The 21600-nt window shown below is 39.4% G+C and overlaps 1 protein-coding gene across 1 annotated transcript; it reads left to right on the forward strand.

Moving 5' to 3' along the window:
* Positions 1 to 8806: 8806 nt before the first annotated feature.
* RNF139 (ring finger protein 139) lies at positions 8807 to 21456 on the forward strand. The gene is made up of 2 exons (XM_081265886.1): positions 8807 to 9399; positions 19291 to 21456. Exons 1-2 carry the CDS (start codon positions 9219 to 9221, stop codon positions 21111 to 21113), a joined length of 2004 nt encoding a protein of 667 aa, XP_081122012.1. The 5' UTR covers positions 8807 to 9218; the 3' UTR covers positions 21114 to 21456.
* Positions 21457 to 21600: the final 144 nt, after the last annotated feature.

Genomic DNA, 21600 nt, shown 5'->3' on the forward strand with positions numbered 1-21600 from the left:
CACCAGTCAACCCCCTCTGGAACTGATGACAGTAAGGGTCAGAGAAAACAGGTGGCATAGGCAGGTGGTTTAACTTTAACAATGTCTATATGTCAGCTCACAGTTATGGCCACTTGAGGGGCTCTTACAGCTAGTGGATAGAGGCAAAAAAAAGGGTAGTTAACTTGGCTGAGTTTTCTTGGACTATCAGTTCAAAACAATGATGGATTGCTCCTGTCCTACGGCTCACTCAGTAGTGGTCTTAAAAGACAACAGTGAGGGGAATGCTTCCAAAAGCAGTATTCCTGTTCATTGACTTTGGGAAAAGAAGTGGCCTGAAGTAAGAGTATACTTTCATGGCAAGTGGCAAATAGGTTAGCTGGCTGATCAGGGGTCTGGAATGAGAAAGAATGGAATATAGGGGAAAGGAAACTGGAGAAGTAGCTGTGGAGAAAATCATGAGATGGAACACAAAGATCCTGGTGTTGTGTGATAGTGCCTACCAAAGTTAATCTACTGTGTAAGAGATACTAAGCAACCATCAGACAGGAACACTTCATTGGTGAATTTCAGCACCCATATCTATCAACTCCCCCAGTAGAGGCACAATGGGCTCATGAACAAAGTAGTCCTCTTGCAGGGAGGCAAGCTCATGAGAGGCCAACAGCACTGCTTCACTTGCCAAGTAGCCACTCCTTAATGTTAACCACTGCCTCTGATCTAGTGCCACCCCTCAAGGAAACCAAGCTACTTGTCATCAGTTTATACTGGATTCTCCATCCTGGAAGGTGCACTGATGCACCTTGACAACAAACTGCCTATTTCCACATGCATTTGCCTTTCTTGCCCATACGATGCCGGCCAAAAATACTATCCAAGGTTTACAGGTGTTTGATCCATCAATACTCATTCCGCAGAACACTGCCTTTGACCTACGGACCTGGTTTATAGCGAAGGAGGTGTGTCACTGGGCAAATGACCATGGGATCCACGGCTCCTATCATGTAATACACATGACCCAGAAAATGCTGATCAGATGGAATGGTGTAAAAAAACTTTTGAAGATGAAACTGATGCAAAAACTTGAAGAGAATTCCCGAAGAGGAAATGCCACCCCAGGATTCAGTATGCACACTGGATCAATACCCATCATATGGTACTGTGTTCCATATAGATAGAATATGTATTTGGAGATGAAAGAGTAAAAATAGAATTCCTACTATGGGATGGCTGAACAAAGGCCCCCAAATGTGTCCGTATCCTGCTACCTGGAATCTACAAATATGTTACCTTACAGGTAAAAGGGATTTTGAAGGCCTGGTTAAATTAATGCTCTGAACATAGGGAGATTATCCTGGATTATCACAAAGTTTCTTATATAAGAGAGAGAGGCAGGTTCATCTAGTAGATGCAACAACTTAAGCAGGAGGTTGGAGTGATGAAGGGGCCATGAGCCCGGGAATGTGGTAGGTGGCCTTGAGAAACTGAAAAAGTCAAGGAAGTAGAATTTCCCCTGGAACCTCCGGAAGAAAACAGCCCTTCTGACACTTGGATTTTAGACTTCTGACTTCCAGAACTATAAGAAAGTGAATTTGAAACCACTGTTTATAGTAATTTGTTACAGCAGCAATAGGAAATCAACACACCCACTTATTCTCACTCCTAGTATCCTGTGTGGGGTGTTTGTGTCTCTCAGTCCTACAATCTGGTGAGTCGAAAGGTCCTGATTCCCAACAGAGCGACTCATTCATCAACAGACAAAATAATTGACCCTCTAAACTGTAACCTGCTGTTTCCCAGTCATTTCAGGTTTCTTGTTACAAGAGACCAGTGGGCAAGGAAGGGTCACATCCTGGTTGTGGTCACTGAAACTGATCAAGAGGAAGGATCACTGTTACACCAAGGGCAGAAAGGAAATGTCTTCCGCCCAAGGCATCTGCTAGAGTTCTCTTGGTATTTTCCTACCCAATATTGAGAGTAAAATGGATGACTTCCAAAATGGCAAAGTATCTCCTACCACTGTCCAAAAACCTATCAAATTTAACTTTTTAAAAACTCTAAAAAGTAATTAAAAACTTGCAATAATCCAAGGAGCACTTATTCAAGAAAAATAGCTAAACCCTGGTAAAAAGGGAAGCATTTGAACTTGCCCTATTTCCATCCCCCACCTCTAAAATACTAGAAAGAAGCGATGTAGCAAACCACCCTGCCACGTTCCCAACTTTAGTGAGAATGCCTCTACAGTGTTTTGCAGTTAAGGGATATGCTATTGTTTGTTAGGCAATACCCAAAGTCCCATTATATTGCTGGGTTTTTAAAAATCCTTTTCCCACTGCACTTTTATCTTAAATCAGGTGACTGTATCTATGTAGGACTTTTTCTAGACTTTCTAATCTGTTCCATGGGTTGGTTTTTTTATCCATGCACCAATACCATTGTGTTGTCATTACTACAGCTTTAAAATAGCCTGACATCTGATAGTAAAAGATATTTCAACTTTGTTCTTCAATGTCGCCTTGTCTTTATGGACCTTTTCCATTCCCCTATGAATTTTAGAATCAGCTTGTCACATTCAAGGAAAATGAATCCACTGAGATCTTTAAAAGTTAGGATTACATTGAATCCATAAGTTGAAGTCTTTACAATACCAAAACCTCTCTCTGAAGCTTTTATCCAACTCAGTTGGTATAACTTTTGTTATGGTTTTGATATGAGGTGCTCCTCCAAAAGCTCACACATGAGATGATGCAAGAATATTCAGTGGTGAATTTATGGAGATAAATATAAATAAAAGTCACATTAAAACAAAATTCTTTAAGTGATTAAAAAAGAAAATTCAGAGGTGAAGATTAGATTGATTATAAGAGTTGTACCATAATCAGTGGATTAATCTGATAGGGATTAACTGAGCGGTACCTGTAGGCAGGTAAAGTATGCCTGGAAGAGGGATATCACTGGGGACTTGCCTTTAGGGTATATTTTGTCCCTAGTGAGCAGAGATTTCCACCTCCACCCCCCACACACACACACAAACCCTTCTGTCTGCTTCCTAATAGCCATATCCTGAGCTGCTTTCCTCTGCCATACTCTTCCCCATGAGAGCTACAGAATTGGCTATTTGTCTGTGACCTCTGAAGCCATGAGCCCTAAATAAACTTTTCTTTCTCTTATATTTCTTGTTGAATCTTTTGATCACAAAGATTAAAAAGCTAACTAAAACAGCTGTGAAATGAGAAGTGATCATCAGAAGACTGTGAACTACTGGGACCCTACCTTGGGTGAAGGGTCCCATAATCTCCAACTGCCAGTGGGATACTAAGTCATGTGCTGCATAATGTTTTGGTCAACAATAGACCACATATATAACCATGGTCCCATAGGATTATATCACCTAGTGTCACCATAGCTATATTAATTTGTGTAAGTATGCTCTGTGGTGTTTTCAAAAAGATGAAATTGCCTTAATGACACGTTTCTCAGAATGGATCCCCTCATTCAGTGACACATGACTATATATGTTCATGTTCTCTGGGCTGCCTGCCTTGAGAGATGTTTTTAATTTAATATTACTTATACTCTTCCTCTCAACAGTATCTCAGTTCTTATATTATGCTTGACCACCACCCTAAACAAACATTTTATCATTCATTTATTTTCTAATGTACAATAAATCCTACTTAAGGATTATCTCACATAACAACTCAACTTTATATAGGGAGTCACTGCAAAGTGTCACGTATAATAATACTGAGGTGCCAATAAATATTCCTCCTAAAATTTGTTAGGACATAACTGAACTTAAGCTATGTTGACTCCATTTTAATTTTTCATTTTTGGTGCTGGGAATTGGACGTAGGGCCTTGAGTATGCTAAACAGTGCTCTACTACTGAGCTACATCTCCAGCCCCTGAAATATACTTTTTAATTATTTTAACAAGCATGAAAAATTACTTGCCAAGGATCAGATCTTATGCTCTGGAATCAGAAAAATATTAGTTATAAGCCTAGTTCTGCCACTATTATTGACTAGTTCTGGGTCCTTGGACAAATCTAATAAGGCTTAATTAGATTATATAGGCCTTTCATAATATCTCAACTGGTGATATTAAGCTTTTTTTCTTTTCTCCCAGAAGAACATACTGAAGATTAGACAGGTTGCATACTTTATCCAAAACAGAGAACTAGTAAAGAGGAGAACTGGGCTGGTACTGCTGAACACATAGAAAGTGTTCATCAATATTTGTTAACCAAAAGTTAGTCAATATACACCCAATATTGACTCAAATACCATAAATTCTCTTTTGTTAACTAAACACAGACTCTTCCTATTTATTTGGCATTTAAAAAACCAGAAGATTCTAATAGTTGAATTTTGATTGGCATGTTTGAGTTTTACTTTAATTTCCAAGTTTGGAGACAAAGTTGTAGTATGTATTTTGTCTCTCAGTCCCTGCTCTTCATATCAGCATCCTTATCTTCCATTTGAAGGAAATACTTAACACACTGTTGGAAGTGTCTATGTGTGGGAGGGTGGTGATGGTGGCGGCATTCTGGTTAAGTGCTTGTTTTCCATTACTCCTTTATCTCAATGATATCTGGACACCACATTACATTTTCTCTCTTACTAAGGAAGCTAGGTACAGGTATATGATCCAATAAAATTAACCAATTGGATGCTTTTTCCTGGGACTTGAAAAATAATCGAAATAAACCTCTAATGAATTTGCTTTTTGCTTAAGAGAGTCAAGAATCAGTCTTTGTTGCTTGAAATATAAACTTGACTAATGAATATCCTCTGAAAATTCAATCTAGGTTTTACCCATCTTTCATATAAAAGATTTGAAAGCTGCAAAAAGTTTTTTTGAAACATCAAAGCCAAATGAACAGAGGCTGGGGTTTTGGCTCAGTGTAGGATGCTTCCCTAGCATGTGTGAGGCACTGAGTTCAATTCTCAGCACTGCATATAAATAAATAAAATAAAGGTCCATTGACAATAAAAATATTTTTTAAAAAAAGCCAAATGAACAGATTGTATTTTTGAATGCAGGTGTTCTATGTGTGAATATATACCCACACACCACACTCTTCCAGATATCATTGTGATAAAGGTGCAATGGAGTTGTGCAAAGTTCAAACAATGTAGAAAACAAGCAAAAATTAGATTCAGTGAATTGCAGCTATTTGAAAATTTATCTTTTATCTTAAGAATTCCTAAGCTCTCTATAAATTTCCTCATCTATACAAATTTTATTTTAAGGTAGTATTTTAAATTTAGTTTTAAGGTAGTATTTTTAAATACTTGACAGAATTTTATTCAAACTTTTATAGTTGGGGGGCTGGGGATGTGGCTCAAGCGGTAGCGCTCTCGCCTGGCATGCATGCGGCCCGGGTTCGATCCTCAGCACCACATACCAACAAAGATGTTGTGTCCGCCGAGAACTAAAAAATAATAAATATTAAAAAATTCCCTCTCTCTCTCTCTCCCTCCCTCCCTCTCTCTCTCCCTCCCCCCTCTCTCACTCTCTCTTAAAAAAAAAAAAAAACTTTTATAGTTGGGGAAAGTGAAGTCATTGTTTACAGACTTGTTCAAAGTTCTGTGTAAGAGAAGAATGACAATGTGACCACTAATGAATCTGTGTTAGAAACAACTTCTCCTTCCTTTTTAAATGGAAGGCTTTATGAAATAGAAGGCATTTTTCCATGTCATCCTTGGCCAGGGGCCATGCTAATCATCTCTGGAACATTGTAATTGTTTTGTTAGTATGTTACCAAAGGGAGCAAATGGAAACTATTCCACTAATAAGATTTTACTTCAAATTAAGATTAGAAGTAAATTAAAACATTGATAACAAAGAAATAAAGTAGTTCATTTTAAAATATTTTTATTTAATATTTATAACACTTAACTTTTAAAATAAAAATAAGAGGAAAGCCCATGAACACAGTGGTACTCGCCTCCTGTCTCCTCTACTACATTTTTAAGAATACTCCTTGTGGACCTTTTTCTCCATAATGACTTCATTCTTTTTGCTTTAAATTGCACCCAGGGAGGAATAAGAGATGAGTTGAGTAGCTAATTTACCTCTCTGAAGTTCTCATAAGGCTTCATAATTCTCCCACATTACCAGGTTTGCTTTCCTTTGGGAATTTTGTCATAACCACAAGATTATTCCCCATATGTGCAGTTAGGAAAATTAACCTGGTAGCAGTAAACAGACTGGATTCAAAAAGATAGCAACTGTAATGAAGATATTACAAAAACCAGGCAAACTACAGGAGGCTCTTGAATTAGGATAGTGAAAATAACATTAGAAATGGGACTGCTACTCTTTTTATTTACATTTTTATTTTTATTTATTTATTTTTATGTGGTGCTGAGGATCGAACCCAGGGCCTCATGCATGCCAGGCAAGTGCTCTACCACTGAGCTAGAACCCCAGCCTAGGGACTGGTGCTTTTAAGAGACTGTGAAGACAGAAGAAGAGATCCAGTCTGGTTGAAGATTTGACTATTGATGAAAAGAAAAAAAGATGCCAAAGTTTTGAGCTTCAGATAGCCTTGGGGTCAAATCCTGATTCTGGCTTTGGCCATACTAGCTGCCCAATACTTACCTACTACCATTGTGATCTTGCAATTTATCTAAACCTCAATTACCTCCTCTGTAAAACAGGTATAATACTACCTACCAAAATAAGGTCAATGCAAAGATTAAAGTAAAAGTATAGCCTTAGCACAGTGCCTAGTATGGCAATCATTATTGGCAGAGGAAAACCGAATATTAAAAACGTGAGACTGCAGTAAAGACTTTGGATGAGGATCCAGTCTTCCTACCACAGATAGCTCCACTCAGAGAAAAAGGGCTTTGTAAGAATTTGGCAATTTTATGAATAATCTCAGAAGAGGATAACCACCCCCATTTATCCCTGATACAAACTAGATTGTGCAATGCACTTTGAGCTAGGAGCCCAAGGCAGCCAGGCTTCTTGCTTCCTATTTTATCTTACTTAGTCTAAGACAGCTGGGTCTATAGTGCAGGCGAGGGCCTAGCTTAACTCTCATTTGCTGGTGAAGGAAAAGCAAGATAACATCCAGACGGATTCAAACGACATGGATAGGCAAGAAAGTAGGAGAAAGGATTCATCTTCCCCCAGGAGGAAGGGAAGGATTGTCCAGGTGTGTTCACCTTTGGTGGCAAGAAATCAAAGACTGAGAGGTCTGAGTTCTTAGTGAATCCAGATTTAAAGTCAAGTAGTTAGTGTAGATAGGCAAATTGGGTCTGATATTGAGTCTAATAAAGAAAATGGCGTCCAATCTGAGCCTGGGGAAATCAGAACTACACCTGGGAGCCTGAAATGTTAATAGGCCCACCAGTTTTCCATCTTTGGCCTTCCCACCTGCATCCCCCATCACATGCAGGATAGAGGGAAATAAGCAAGATAAAGGACAGGAATGTAGGAGGACAAAAGAAGACCTTAGATATAAAAGGGATAAGACCTCCCCATCCCAAGATACAGCCTTTCATCCCCTTCTTCCTTGGGGGAAGTCTTCTCTGCTATCCTTTAATAAAGCCTTTTACGTTCCACTCTACACTTGCCTCTGCGTGCTTCTCTGGTATTATACTTCAGCATTTGGGGAAGCAGGACTCCTCACGGTAACTGGGGTATCATTATGCCACAGTGTCCCTGAAGCCAGAATTAAGACAGGCCGTCAGTATAGGTAGGTAAACGGAGTCAGGTCTGATCAAGGAGGCCCATTTTGAGTGAGTCAGGGAAGTTGGAGACTGCCCCCTGAAGGATTGAAACGCTAATTCCTTCAGAGCTCTTCCTCCACCCTAACCAAGAACCTACCCCAGCGCCAGCCTGTTGCTAAAGTAACCTGTCCCAGGAATTGCCCCACCCTAGAGGGAGCTATAAGGCTTTTACTTAATGTGGCTCTATTTTACTTAAAGGGGCTCCATCCTGCCCAGCCCCTTTCAGCTCCCCGCTTTTCCCACCTCTTGGCCATCCCAGGGAGCATTCCTGGGCCTAGTCACATAGGCAGGAAGGAGAAACATAGGGGTAGAGGGCAGGGGAACAAAGGAAGCCTAGGACACATAAAACAGGCAGAACACCTCGCTCCTGGGGAAACCAGGATGCCAGCTATGGCCCCCTTCGTCCTCCCAGGAGAAGTCTACCGTTACCCCTTATTAAATAAACCCTGCTTTATCTGCTTGCTTGCGTGCTTCTCTAATGTTCAAGCTTCAACTTGTGGGGGAGCAGGACTGTCACCGATGACCAGCGGGACCATCCCTAGGTGTTAGTAAAAGGAGGCCACGAATGTCCTCGTTCCGCCCATCTGGGTAGGACCAGAGGAGTGGGACCGGCACAGAGGAGGTGTTTCCTGGCCGCGCACCCCACACCCAGCCCACAGCCTCCCGACAGCCGCCCAGAAGCCACGCTGCGATGCCCCCACCAGGACCCAGGTGGCCTCGCAGCTGCAGTTACTTCCCTTCCCGCGACTCCCGTCTCGGAGACCCGGCCTCCAAATGGGGTGGGGTAGGTCCTTTGGCTCTTCTCCTCCCAAGCAGCAAGAAACATGTTTATGGGACACTTAATGAGATCTAATAAAACGGCTGATAACTTCGGCCTCCGGAAGCATGGAGTCCCTCGCTAGGTAGACGCCGCAGGGGTGACTGACAAACCTGAGGCAGGGCGCCTCCGAGAAGGCGTGTGCCACATGGTGGCGCCCAGACCGCTCGGACCACGCAGACTGGCGGAAACCATAGCAACCCTTTGAGTCGCTCCTGGCCGTGCGCGTTGACGGCATGGGGAGCGCCCGATTATGACGCAGGGAGCAGCGAGGGCTCCGCGTTCTCGCGTGACCGCGGGCGCAGCCTCCGGGCCTCGCAACAGCAGCAACGGCAGAGGCAAGCGGGGTCAAGATGGTGGCTCCGCGGGCGGGGGAGGCGGTGGAGGGAGGAGGAGCCAGACCATAGCCAGCCGGAAACACCGACACCCAGAGACCTCCCGGGGAGCCGCCGCCGCCGCTGCCTCAGCCGCCGCCGCCTCCGCCGCCTCCGCCGCCTCCGCCGCCTGCTCCAGCTCGGGAGACGCGAGCGGGCGGCGGGGCGGGCCGCGAGAGACAGGAGAGGAGGGAGGGTGGGGGCGGAGTCGCCCGCCCAGCCCCCGCCCCGGCCGCGGTCCCGGGCCCTGCCCCGCGCGCCCGGCCCGGCCCGCCCAGCCCCGGTGTGGCAGCGGCTCATGGCGGCGGTGGGGCCCCCGCAGCAGCAGGTGCGGATGGCCCATCAGCAGGTCTGGGCGGCGCTCGAGGTGGCGCTCCGGGTGCCCTGCCTCTACATCATCGACGCCATCTTCAACTCCTACTACGATTCCAGCCAAAGCCGGTTCTGCATCGTGCTCCAGATCTTTCTCCGGCTCCTTGGTAAGGAGACGGGGCGGCCTGCCGGCCGAGACGTGGCCCTGGCGGCCGGCGGGCGCGCGCGCCTGTAGGAACCACGGTCTGATGCCGCAGAGGGGCCCTTGGCGGGGCGGCGGGGGCAGGAAGTGGCACTAGTCTCGGAGTTGACAGCCGAGCGGTCTTGGCGAGGCAGCCCGCTGGAGCGTGGCACCTGAGAGGGGCAGCGAGACTGCCTGAGCGCAGCTCCCCGCCTGCTGCTCTCCAGGGGCACGAGTGCCCGTTTACCGCGTCCTCTGCGGCAGCCTTGGAAAAACACAGCGACTCTGCTTGTCCTGGTCTCTCTGTGTGACCTTGGACTTGTGCCAATGTGTGGGCCTCAGTGTCCCCCGTTTTAAAATGCAGTTTTTGTGTGTTGTCACTTCTGCATCCGCAGGGAAGTGTCTGCGGTAAATGACCTCCTAGCCAAGGAGACGGTTTTGAATGTCAGACCTTGAAACCATTACCAAAAACCCTCACGATTTCTTGTTAGAAGTGTGTTTCTAACTAGTCCTAACATTTTGCATGAAGAAACGGAGAAGGCACTGACATTTGCAGCAGGGACTTCTGCATGTGGATGGAGTGTCAAAGCATTTTATGTTTCACTCTCCATCTCCATCTTCACATACATCACCAGAGTGAGAAGCATTTTTGTGTGTGTAAAAGAATTTTTTTCAGTAATCAAAACTTGGCATATTTTATTGATGAGGTAATTCTTGTGATCAGTCTTTAGCCGGCTAGTGCTTTTGAAGAGTTGCTGAGGGCAGGCTGATACTGAGATCCTTACCAACCCAACTGATTCTGAAAGAATCACAAGCCATCTGTTGCTTTATGTTTACAAAAAAAAGAGTGACTATGAAGATTAAAATTTTTTTTCTTAGCAATAAGTAACATTTTACAATAGTCTGGGGCTTTACTTTTTCATAGTATTTTCATTGATATGATTTAACCTAACCATCAGACATCCCTCAGAGGTCGGTGGTTTTATTCTCATTTTACAAATGAGGAAACTGAGGGTCATAAAGGTTAAGTGTTTTGCTGTTGGTACACAGCTGGAATGTGTTTGCCAGAACCTGGGCTTAAATATCCTTTGACATTAAGTATGGTTTACTTTCCTCCTCAGTATGTTGAAATTCAGATACAGAACGGTATACTAATGCCCACAGGCTTATCTTAAAACTAAACCCTGTAAATGTGGTGTTTTTTAGCACAAGGCTTTTTAATAACCCACTGGCTACTTAATTCCAACCATTCCTACTTTCCTTCAGAAAAGTGTACTATCACTGTTATTAGTAGCAAAAATAGGACTGTGTTTGATAGAATTCTGCATATTCACTCAAGAAATAGTGGAGCCACTGCCTTGAACATCCTTATGGCATAACTACAGATTGACTGAGAACCCTAAGGGACCTGGTACTTTAGTGCAGTACTCTGTTGAGCTTTAGCCTATGCAGCTTTAATAAAAAAGGAGTGTTTTCCTTAATTAAATCATTTGTAATTTAAGAACATTAAGCAAAGTAATCTGTTTTACTTATGCTTTCAATTTTTTTTTTTTAATAATCATGGAAGTTTTGTATTTGAAAGTTTACAGAAGAACTTTTTGGTGAGTTACTTAAATGCTCTGTATCTAGGTTGTATTCTTTTTATAAAGATGGATAATGGTGGTATCTCTTAGGGCTTAGAAGTAAATGAGTTAGGATGTAACCTTTTAAAACAACACTATGTAAGTGTTAGCTGTTAGTAACCTTCTTTACTTTAAAAAATATTTTAATGTTTCAGTTAAGATCATACATTGTTACATATATTTTGGTCTTTTGAAGACATCAGCAAAATGTTTATTTGAAAATTTTGACCTCAGAATATTCTCTGGGTCAGTTTTTGTGAGGAATATTTTTCAAATCTATCATCTTAATTGTTCCTTATATCGTGCCAGTGTAATTGTGCTAATTTTTCATGTTTGTAAGAATGAAAGTTACTGATTTGGGTGCTAAAAAATTAACTCTAAATAAAAGCGAATATATATTTTTTTAAATGACAGGCAGGTGTGTAAAAGATACTAATCATAGGGTTGAGGTTATAGCTCAGCCATAGAGTGCTTGCCTTGCACATGTGAGGCACTGAGTTCAATCCTCAGCACCACATAAAATAAATAAAGCAAATATATTTTTTAAAAAAAGATACTAATGGTAGTTGAAATTAATTTTTCTTCATTTTTTTTCCTCAGTTCTAGTCAGAACTTATCAATCTCACCTTTTCACACATTACCAGTTTTTTTTTTTGTTGTTGTTGTTTTTGTAGTGTTTGAAGTGTTTATTCCTCTCTGCCTGCAAAAGGGTACAGCAACTGTACTTTGAGTATCAAACTAATTAGAGATTTTAGCAGGTCAGAAGGTAAAGCATCTCATTTTGGAGCTTCAGATAAAGTCATAGGACATTATATAGAATGTTTAAGAATTTAAAGGTCTTTTTAAAAAACTTAGTGTATTTTGTTGTTGTTTAGGTGGACACAATACTTTTATTTTATTATGCGGTGCTGAGGATCAAACCTAGTGCCTCAGACTTGTACTCGTTCAACCACTGAGCCACAACTCAGCCCAAGGCTCTTTCTTAACAAGTGTTAAATGCTAAATGAAACTCAGTTCAGAGCAGCATAATGCTGAATGAGCAAACTTATATCCAAGACAGAAAATGCAAGCATAGAAGTTTGTTTTAATAGTATTACTCATATGGTGGTAGGGAATTCATTGAGTTGGCAAAGGGCTTTCTAAACATAAAAGAAAACTCAGAAATGACAGGGGAAATCTCACAAATAAGAGTACATAAAAATGAAAAACTTATTTATGGCAAAACAAAATAAAAAATCCTTGGCTGGGGGTGTAGCTTAGTGTGGTAGAGGGCTTGCCTAAAATGAGTGATTTTGATCCTCAGCAAAGGCTTACCCCCCCCCCCCCCAAAAAAAAATCTTAAAAATGACAAACTGAGGGGAAAATAGTAAGAGTTTTACTGTCAGTTAAAAAAATTTTAAAAACCTTATACTCACATGGGCCTTGCAGTTCACAATAAACAAAATACACGTGGTCATTAAGCAAAAGAAAGCATGACTTAGCCTCATCTAGCATTTAAGAAATACATTCATAATAGAATTTCACTCATTAGATTGGTAAAGAGTTCACGTTGTGATTAAAAAGTACTTTTGGCAAAGTTATTATTTGAAAAAGGAAAATTTATATGGTTTTGGTAGGTCCTAACTTCTGTATAAAACCATTTGGCACTGTCAACTTGACATTTTCTCTATACCTTTGAACTCATGGTTCTAGTTCTGTGGATTTGACCTAGAGATTATAGCTGTACAAAGGCTGTGAGCAAGGATACTCATTTGAGCACTACTGGAAATAATAACAACAAGAAGCCCAAACTTTAATGTGTATTAGATGGAAATCTGTTCTTTGTATTAGGCCTTGCCATATTATAGAGTTCTTGAAAAGAATGAGAATTGTTATTTGTGGTACTGAATGAGATAGTTAATTTTGGTGCCGCAGGTGTTTCTCAACAGTGGCACTGTATACATTTCGGACAGGGTAATTCTGTGTTGGGAGGGTGCTGTTCTGTATATTGTAGGATTTTTCTTCCCACTGTATGCCAGTAGCACACCTCCAACATGCACACACACAGCCAAAACTGTGTCTAGATTTTGCTGTAAGTTCTCTGAGGGGCAACTTCAGCCCTTGTTGAAAATAGCTGGGATAGACAAAATAAACCAGTAGTACAGAATACACGGTCCAGAAATAGACCATCAGTCTATATATAGAAACTTGATGTGTTTCAAGGTAGAATTGAATCACATTGAGTTAAATATGGTCTAATTAGTGGTCATTTACTTATTCATATGGAAAAAATTACTTCATGTCTATAAAGTCAGTTCTTTGTCAACCTAATACCTAAATGTAAAATACGGACCTTTAAGTTTTTAGAAGAAATGTGGATTTTTTTCAACCTTAGCATAAGGGGGAAATACTTTAAAAATACATAAAAGCAAATGTAGAAAATAGATTGATAAATGAGGTTAAGATTAGAAACCTGTTAATCAAAAGACAGCATCCCAAAAAAAAGCAAAAAAAGAAGGTGTGTATATATGCATGTGTGCTTAATAGTTTGTCAAGGTGTACAAGGAACTTAGTAAAATAGCATAATACAAAAAAAAAAAAAAAAAAAAAAAACCCCAGTGTTTATCCTATTCTCACCAACCCAGAATGCTTCACTTCTGGTCACCAAAATGTGTATGTGGATTTCTCCTTACTATCAACCAATTCTGCAACACATTCTTCAGGGATGATCACTGGGTGTCCTTAAATTTAATGCTGACATGTACCATCAGAACCCACTGGTTGTGGGTTCAGTTTCACAAGCTTGCCTCTTAACTTCAGGTACCATTCACAAACACAGGTTGTGGCATGTGTTTCTGACCTGTGATCTATAAATTAGGGTTTCCATGACCCTCTCCTGGTTCACTTAGTATGCTAAAGCAGTTCACAACTCAGGGGAATGCTTTACATACATTTACTATTTATTATAAAAACTGGACAATCAGATAAAAAAGATGCATAGGCCAGGGAGGACAAGGGGAGGAGTGTGGCGCTTCCATGCCCTCTCTGGGCCCACCACTCTCCAGGAACCTCCATGTGACCAACTCTCTGGAAGGCCGCAGGACCCAGTCCTTTTGGGGTTTTGTGGTAGTTCCATTATGATTATGATGGTCAATGATTGATTAAATCATTGACCACTGATTTAGCAACTCGACCTTCAACCCTTCTCACCTCCTCAGGATTGGGGGGTGAGAATGGCACCAAATATTATAAGCTTTTAATCGTTTGGTTGTCAACCAGTCCCCATTTGAGCCTATCCAGGAGCCCCTCAGCCATCTCCTTAGTATACAAAACAGTTTTGTCACTCTGGATTCAAAAGATTTTAGGAGCAATGTGTTAGGAATCTGGATGAAGATCAAATATAAATATATATTTCACTATAGATAAGTAAGAGACTAGAAAAACTTGGTTAACTCTCCATTTAATGCCACAATAGGGCTTGGCTTTTTCTTTTTTTTTTTTTTTCCTAAATCTATGTTTATGTACTTATAATAAAAACACACTTGTTACAGTTTTAGTTCAAAGGCAAAATTTCATTTACTTATTTATTTATTGGTAATGGAGATTTAACCAGGGGTGCTTTACCACTAAGCTATATCTACAGCTTTTTCTATCTTTTATTTTGAGTCTTAAATTGTTGAGGCTGGCCTCAAACTTGTGATCCTCCTGCGTCTGCGTTTTGAGTTGCTGGGATTACAGGTGTGCACCAACATTCTGAACACCCAAAAAAAAAAAAAAAAAAAACCAAACTGTCATGAATAAAAGACTCAGAATATCAGAGTTTAAAAACTAAAATGGGAGCTTGATAGCAAATTTGTCTTTATGATATAGTTTTTTCTTTATCAAATATACTAACAGATTAACAACCTCTCAAGATGCTTTATTTACTTTGTCCTAAATTTCATTGTTTAGAGCTGTGTTGGGTGAAAGTACTATTCACATTTATTGCTGTGCATCTCTCTATCAGATCTTGAAGTGTTTTCCACAGCTTGCTTTAGATTGTTTTTTAAAGTTATTTAAGGGATCTGAAGAACTGTACATATCATATCTTATTTCCTTTTATTTATTTATTTATTTATTTATTTTGGTACCAGGATTGAACTCGGGGTTACTCAACCACTGAGCCACATCCCCAGCCCTATTTTGTATTTTATTTAGAGACAGGGTCTCACTGAGTTGCTTAGTGCCTTGCAGTTGCTGAGGCTGGCTTTGAATTTGTGATTCTTCTGTCTCAGCCTCCTGAGCCACTGGGATTATAGGTGTGTGCCACCGCATCCGGCTCCTAATTTTTAACCATAAGTTTGAAGAGGTTGAGAGTGAACAGATTTAACACACACAAAAGAGTTAACTGTTGTGTGAATGCATGGTGGGTTTTTTTCTCTCCTCGTTTTTTCCTCATTTTCTTATTTTTGTTTGGTTTTGGTAATCCAGAATCCAGATTGAAAAGGTCCTGAACTCTTTTATGAATTGAGTTCATCCATAGCAACCTCAATGAAACTATGGTCACTGGAGAATTGGACTGAAATCCCTGAGTTATGGTTTCTCTGTGTCCCAAGGTGGTTTTTCTTTATAAAGCTGGTCATTTATAAGTCTTACTAAAAAGCTATCCCTGGACTTTATTTTCATAGACCTACAGGATAAATACCAAGAGTTTCACGTCTAAAGTTGTGAAAATGCAAGGAAACTTTGATATTATTAACAGTACTCCCTAAAGATCACCAGAGAGATTGTTACCTTGAAGACTTATTATTTGGAAAGTAGATGTTGTTTTCTGTAAAATGAGAGCTGATTCTTCCCACATCTCAAATATAGAAGCATGAGTATTAAAAAGACAAATAAAAAAACCTCATCTACCAACCAACTTTGGGTAGGAATTAAAACAAGTATGCTAATCTTGAAATGTTTACTCATTATTATACCTTGGGAGTGTGATTTAGTCAGGAAAGAATAGTTCCAGATTGTTACTTCCTAGGTCATATCCAAATGTTGAGGCTGTAGTCTCACTACATTATTTAATCCTATCCTATCCTTTTTTTTTTTACTTTGGTATATTTGCATAAAGCAGAATGGTACTATTTATCCAGAAGTGTCTAACACCCAAATCATTCCTTTATTTGAGTGTAAAAATCACCTTCAGAGAAAAAACATGAGAATAAAAAGGATTGGTTATAAAATTACAGCAAAGCTCATGAATAGTCACTGGAGATGATTAATTTACCAACTGGAATAGCACGTTGACAAAATCATTTATAGTCCCTGTTGACTTTCTCCCTTTTTAAGTGGCATAAAATAGAACTTTTGTTTTTATTTTGACTCAACTTAGAAGATTAGTTCATCTTTGTCTCAGGAACAGTACTGAATTTTATTTTTCCACATAGAGAAAGTAAGATCACATATAGTATATACTAGGCGCAGTTCATTCCATTTCCTTGTTACCTTGCATGGAAAAAGTTTCTAATTCTTAAAAGAAAAAGAAATCCATTTCTACTGAAAGCGCCCATATCTCTGCTCTTTGGGACCATACTAGAGGCCTATTGGGATCGAGAAGCAGGTCATTATTATTCAGAGGTTTATGTATGTTCCAGTCATTTGTGTCCTTTTGCTTTTTTCACAAGTGACCTATAACACAGACACAGGATAAATTTTAAGTCTATGGGCAAAGTCATCACTTAAAGCAACTGGAACATGCCCTGGCTTTTACATGTAACATGTTGTGAAATGCTTCTACTGTAACATGCAGCCTCTTTCTTGATAACATGAAGTACAATGGCCAGGCAGATGTTTAATTGGAGTTTGTCATTTTTTCTGTATCTCAAGGTATGGTTTCTTAACTTTGAACATTATGAAATTATGAGCCAAAATAAACTTTTCCTCCTTTAAATTCATTTTCTCAGGTATTTTGTCATAGGCAAAACGTTAACTAACATATTCGTACATTACAAGTGCAAAACTCAAACTCCTAAAGCCTAACTCACCTTAAACCAGAATGAGTTTTTCCTTGTGATTTCCAATTTCAATTGAAGGTACTGTTATTATTCTACAGGCCCCACATCCTCAAGTTTTACCAATTAGTTCCTAAATTCTACCAACATCTTTTCCTCTCTTAATGATACCAATCAGTTTGCTGGGGCAGCTGTGAGCCAATCATCAGCTGGCAGCTGGAAGTTTGCTGGCATCTGGAAGTTTACTGGGGCCCCTTCGGCTGTGGCTCTCAACAATCTTTTCCTCTCTTAATGATACCAATCAGTCTGTATCTAAAAACTCATCTTGTACAAATCCATCCAAAGTTGTCGCCAAATTGCCTTTATTAATTTCTTTACTCAAAATACATTCTTCAGTGGCTCTGAAATTACAGTCAACCAAAACCTACACTCCTTGTCTTGGCATTCAAGGATCCAACTTGCTATTTGCTTTAGAGGGGTATTGGTCTCAATATACGCACACATGCACATACACACAAATGTGTCACACTTGTTTCCCACACACATTCCTTACTCTACCATAATTACATCCGTGTTTACAATTCTCTCTCTGTCCCACCAACCTTCCCTAAACTGACTAGTCAGATTATCCATTCTAGGAATCCACTTTCTTTGACAGTGACTTTTCCTTCAGCATACCTACAGAATTTAAGTGAATCACTTAATAGTCGTGCACTACCTGAAATTGCAGTTTGTACTTATCTGTATCATCTACCTTATTAAACAATAGGTCCCTGATAGCTGGCAAGGATTCCATCTTGTGCATCAATGGATCCCTCAATCTGTGTTACAAAATAAATTCATTACTACTCACTGGAGAAGTAAATGGTTCTGTCACCTGGATTATGTTTTTTAAAGGCATTCACAAAATACAGGCTGCTTGAAAAATCAAGTTTGTGATAATGCAGAGCTGCTCATCATGTGGAAGAAGACGGAGATGAGAAAGGGTGACCAGGGACAAAATATCCCCTTGAAAGGGCATGCCCCCAATGACCTACTTCCTCCAACCAGGTCCCACTTCCAAAAGTTTCCAACACCTCCCAGGAGCCCATTAAATGAAGTGTCCATAGATGGATTAATCCATTCATGGAGTCAGAGCCCTCCTGTTCTCATAGGATCTGATAGGACCCAAAGGTCGTATCTCTGAACACTGATACACTGGGGACCAAGCCTTAGACATATGACCTTTTGGGGGACATTTAAAATCCAAACCATAAGAGAGTTGAACTAGGTGAATATTTGGATGTCATTCCCAAAATTAAAACCTTGTAAAATGTGTCTTATTATAATCTCATTTTTTTAAATATTTATTTTTTAGGTGTAGATGGATACAACACAATGCATTTATTTTTATGTGGTGCTGAGGATTGAACCCGGGTCCTGCCCGTGCTAGGTGAACGCTCTACCGCTGAGCCACAATCCCAGCCCTATAATCTCATTTTAAAAAGTATTTTTTGCCAGCGCACAAAGAAAGATGGGGCCACTGTATGTCATCAGGCTGTTTATATGATAGTCACATGTGGAGTAGAGGAGAGGAATGTTACTATTATTATTTTTTAACATGTTTTGGTTTTCTGAAAGTTACTTGTATAATTTGAATAATAAAAAGGGTTGGCTATTTGAAGAAATTAATTCAGTAATGCATAGAGAAAAGGGAACTTTAGCACTTTTGAAATCTGAAGGAAAATATGTTTAAAAAAAAAAGTGAATTTGGACCCTTGGATAATGCTCAAATTTAAGGATCAGGAAAAATATAAGAGCTGGTAAGGATTCACAACTGGAAGAAAAGGAGGAAATTAAAACTTAAACTTGATTTCTTGAAGATTTTTTAAATGAAAGGATTATAAGATTTAATGGACCAAGTGTTTTCCATTTTGGATATTTTTAATTAACAGTTTTAGATGGAGTTAAATTTTCAATGATTATGAAATTACAAAGGACATATTCTTCTGAGTTTTTTTAAACTTATTAAAAGATACATATCCTTACAAATGTGTCCTGAAGATAATTTAGGAATTTCATGCCTGACATATAGTGTGATGGAATTTACTTTGGAAATTAGAAAAAAAGGGGTGAGATTTTTAAAATTATTGTTAGGTTTGCTTTTTAACCTTGACTTTACAAAATCTTATTGGCCCTTAAGCCTAAGTTGTCTTAAGGCTTAATGTTCATAACTTTGGAAATATTCATAATTAAGTAATAATTATTAGTATAAAACACATTTCATTCAAATGACCTTTCCTTTTTCTTTTTTAGGTATATTTGTATCCAGTATTGTTCTTATTTTGTCACAGCGATCACTTTTCAAGTTTTACATGTACAGCTCAGCCTTTCTACTAGCTGCAACTTCAGTGTTGGTGAATTACTATGCTTCTTTGCACATTGACTTCTACGGTGCCTACAACACATCAGCTTTTGGAATTGAGCTGCTTCCTCGAAAAGGGCCCTCATTATGGATGGCACTCATTGTTTTACAGCTAACATTTGGAATTGGATATATCACACTACTCCAGATTCATTCCATCTATTCACAATTAATTATTTTGGATCTCTTGGTTCCTGTAATAGGCTTAATCACAGACCTACCCTTACATATCAGAGAGACTTTAGTTTTTACCTCTTCATTGATTCTCATATTAAATACAGTGCTTGTCTTAGCAGTGAAACTTAAGTGGTTTTATTATTCCACACGATATGTTTATCTTTTAGTGAGGCACATGTATCGAATTTATGGATTACAGTTATTGATGGAGGACACATGGAAGAGGATTCGTTTCCCAGATATACTTCGAGTCTTCTGGCTAACAAGGATTACAGCTCAGGCTACAGTGTTAATGTACATTTTAAGGATGGCAAATGAAACTGAGTCCTTTTTCATTTCTTGGGATGATTTCTGGGACCTCATTTGCAATCTTATAATTAGTGGATGTGATTCTACACTAACTGTCCTGGGCATGAGTGCTGTAATTTCCTCAGTAGCCCATTATTTGGGACTTGGAATATTGGCCTTTATTGGATCAACTGAAGAAGATGACAGGCGGCTTGGCTTTGTAGCACCTGTTTTATTTTTTATTTTGGCTCTTCAGACTGGTTTAAGTGGGCTAAGACCAGAAGAGAGACTTATTCGCTTAAGTAGAAACATGTGCCTTTTATTAACTGCAGTCCTGCATTTCATCCATGGAATGACAGACCCTGTATTAATGTCTCTCAGTGCCTCCCATGTATCATCTTTTCGTAGACATTTTCCTGTTCTGTTTGTCTCTGCTTGCCTGTTTATTCTTCCTGTTTTACTTAGTTATGTTCTTTGGCATCATTATGCACTAAATACATGGTTGTTTGCAGTTACAGCCTTTTGTGTGGAACTCTGCTTAAAAGTAATTGTTTCTCTCACTGTCTATACACTGTTCATGATTGATGGCTATTATAATGTCCTCTGGGAAAAGCTTGATGATTACGTCTACTACGTTCGTTCAACAGGCAATATTATTGAATTTATATTTGGAGTAGTAATGTTTGGAAATGGGGCTTATACTATGATGTTTGAGTCAGGAAGTAAAATTCGGGCTTGTATGATGTGCCTACATGCCTATTTTAACATCTACTTACAAGCAAAGAATGGCTGGAAGACATTTATGAATCGTAGAACTGCTGTGAAGAAAATTAATTCACTTCCTGAAATAAAAGGGAGCCGCTTGCAAGAAATAGATGATGTATGTGCAATTTGCTATCATGAGTTTACAACATCTGCTCGTATTACGCCATGTAATCATTATTTCCATGCACTTTGCCTTCGAAAATGGCTGTACATTCAAGATACTTGTCCAATGTGCCATCAAAAAGTGTACATTGAAGATGATAGCAAGGATAATGCAAATATCTCTAACAACAATGGCTTTATTGCACCCAATGAAAATGAAAATCCAGAGGAAGCTATAAGGGAAGATGCTGCTGAATCTGACAGGGAATTGAACGAAGATGACAGTACAGATTGTGATGATGATGTTCAAAGAGAAAGAAATGGAGAGATTCAGCACACAGGCGCAGCAGCTGAAGAATTTATTAATGATGACACTGACTGATTAAAATAGCATTTACTAATCATTGAGGTATTTGTTTAAAATTCAGTTCATCCAAAATGGAGTAATATACTTCACTTCAGTGTGTAACCAAGCACAAAAACAGTATCAATGTTGAATCTGTGAATGGTTTTCCGTTTACTGTGATGTGCTACTGTAAATATACCTCTTTAATTACTTCTGGTCTCTTTGGTGACCTATTTAAATTTGTGTACATTATTGTACATAGAATAAAATGTTTTCACGTTTTTATGACAAAATTTGAACAAATAGCTTTTTAATAGATAAAATAATCATACAGTGCGTCAACTGTGCCAAAAATTTCTCAATGAAATTATATAATGTATCTAACTCTGGACCCTAGTTTTTCTTTAAAATGGGTGGGAGAATGAAATTGCAAATCGGGAAATCACATTAAAGTCAAGGAAAGACAGTTTGGATCAGAGGAGAAAGGCTATAGAATGTTTTAGAACTAAGAGAAAAAGAGCTA

The sequence above is a fragment of the Spermophilus citellus genome, assembly GCF_964194105.1.
Source record: "Spermophilus citellus genome assembly, chromosome: 14".
NCBI lineage: Eukaryota > Metazoa > Chordata > Mammalia > Rodentia > Sciuridae > Spermophilus > Spermophilus citellus.

Coding starts and splice junctions, on each gene's coding strand:
- RNF139 (XM_081265886.1), top strand. CDS start 9,219: ATGGCGGCGGTGGGGCCCCCGCAGCAGCAGGTGCGGATGGCCCATCAG. Junction 9,400..19,290: donor GATCTTTCTCCGGCTCCTTG/GTAAGGAGACGG, acceptor TTTCTTTTTTAG/GTATATTTGTATCCAGTATT.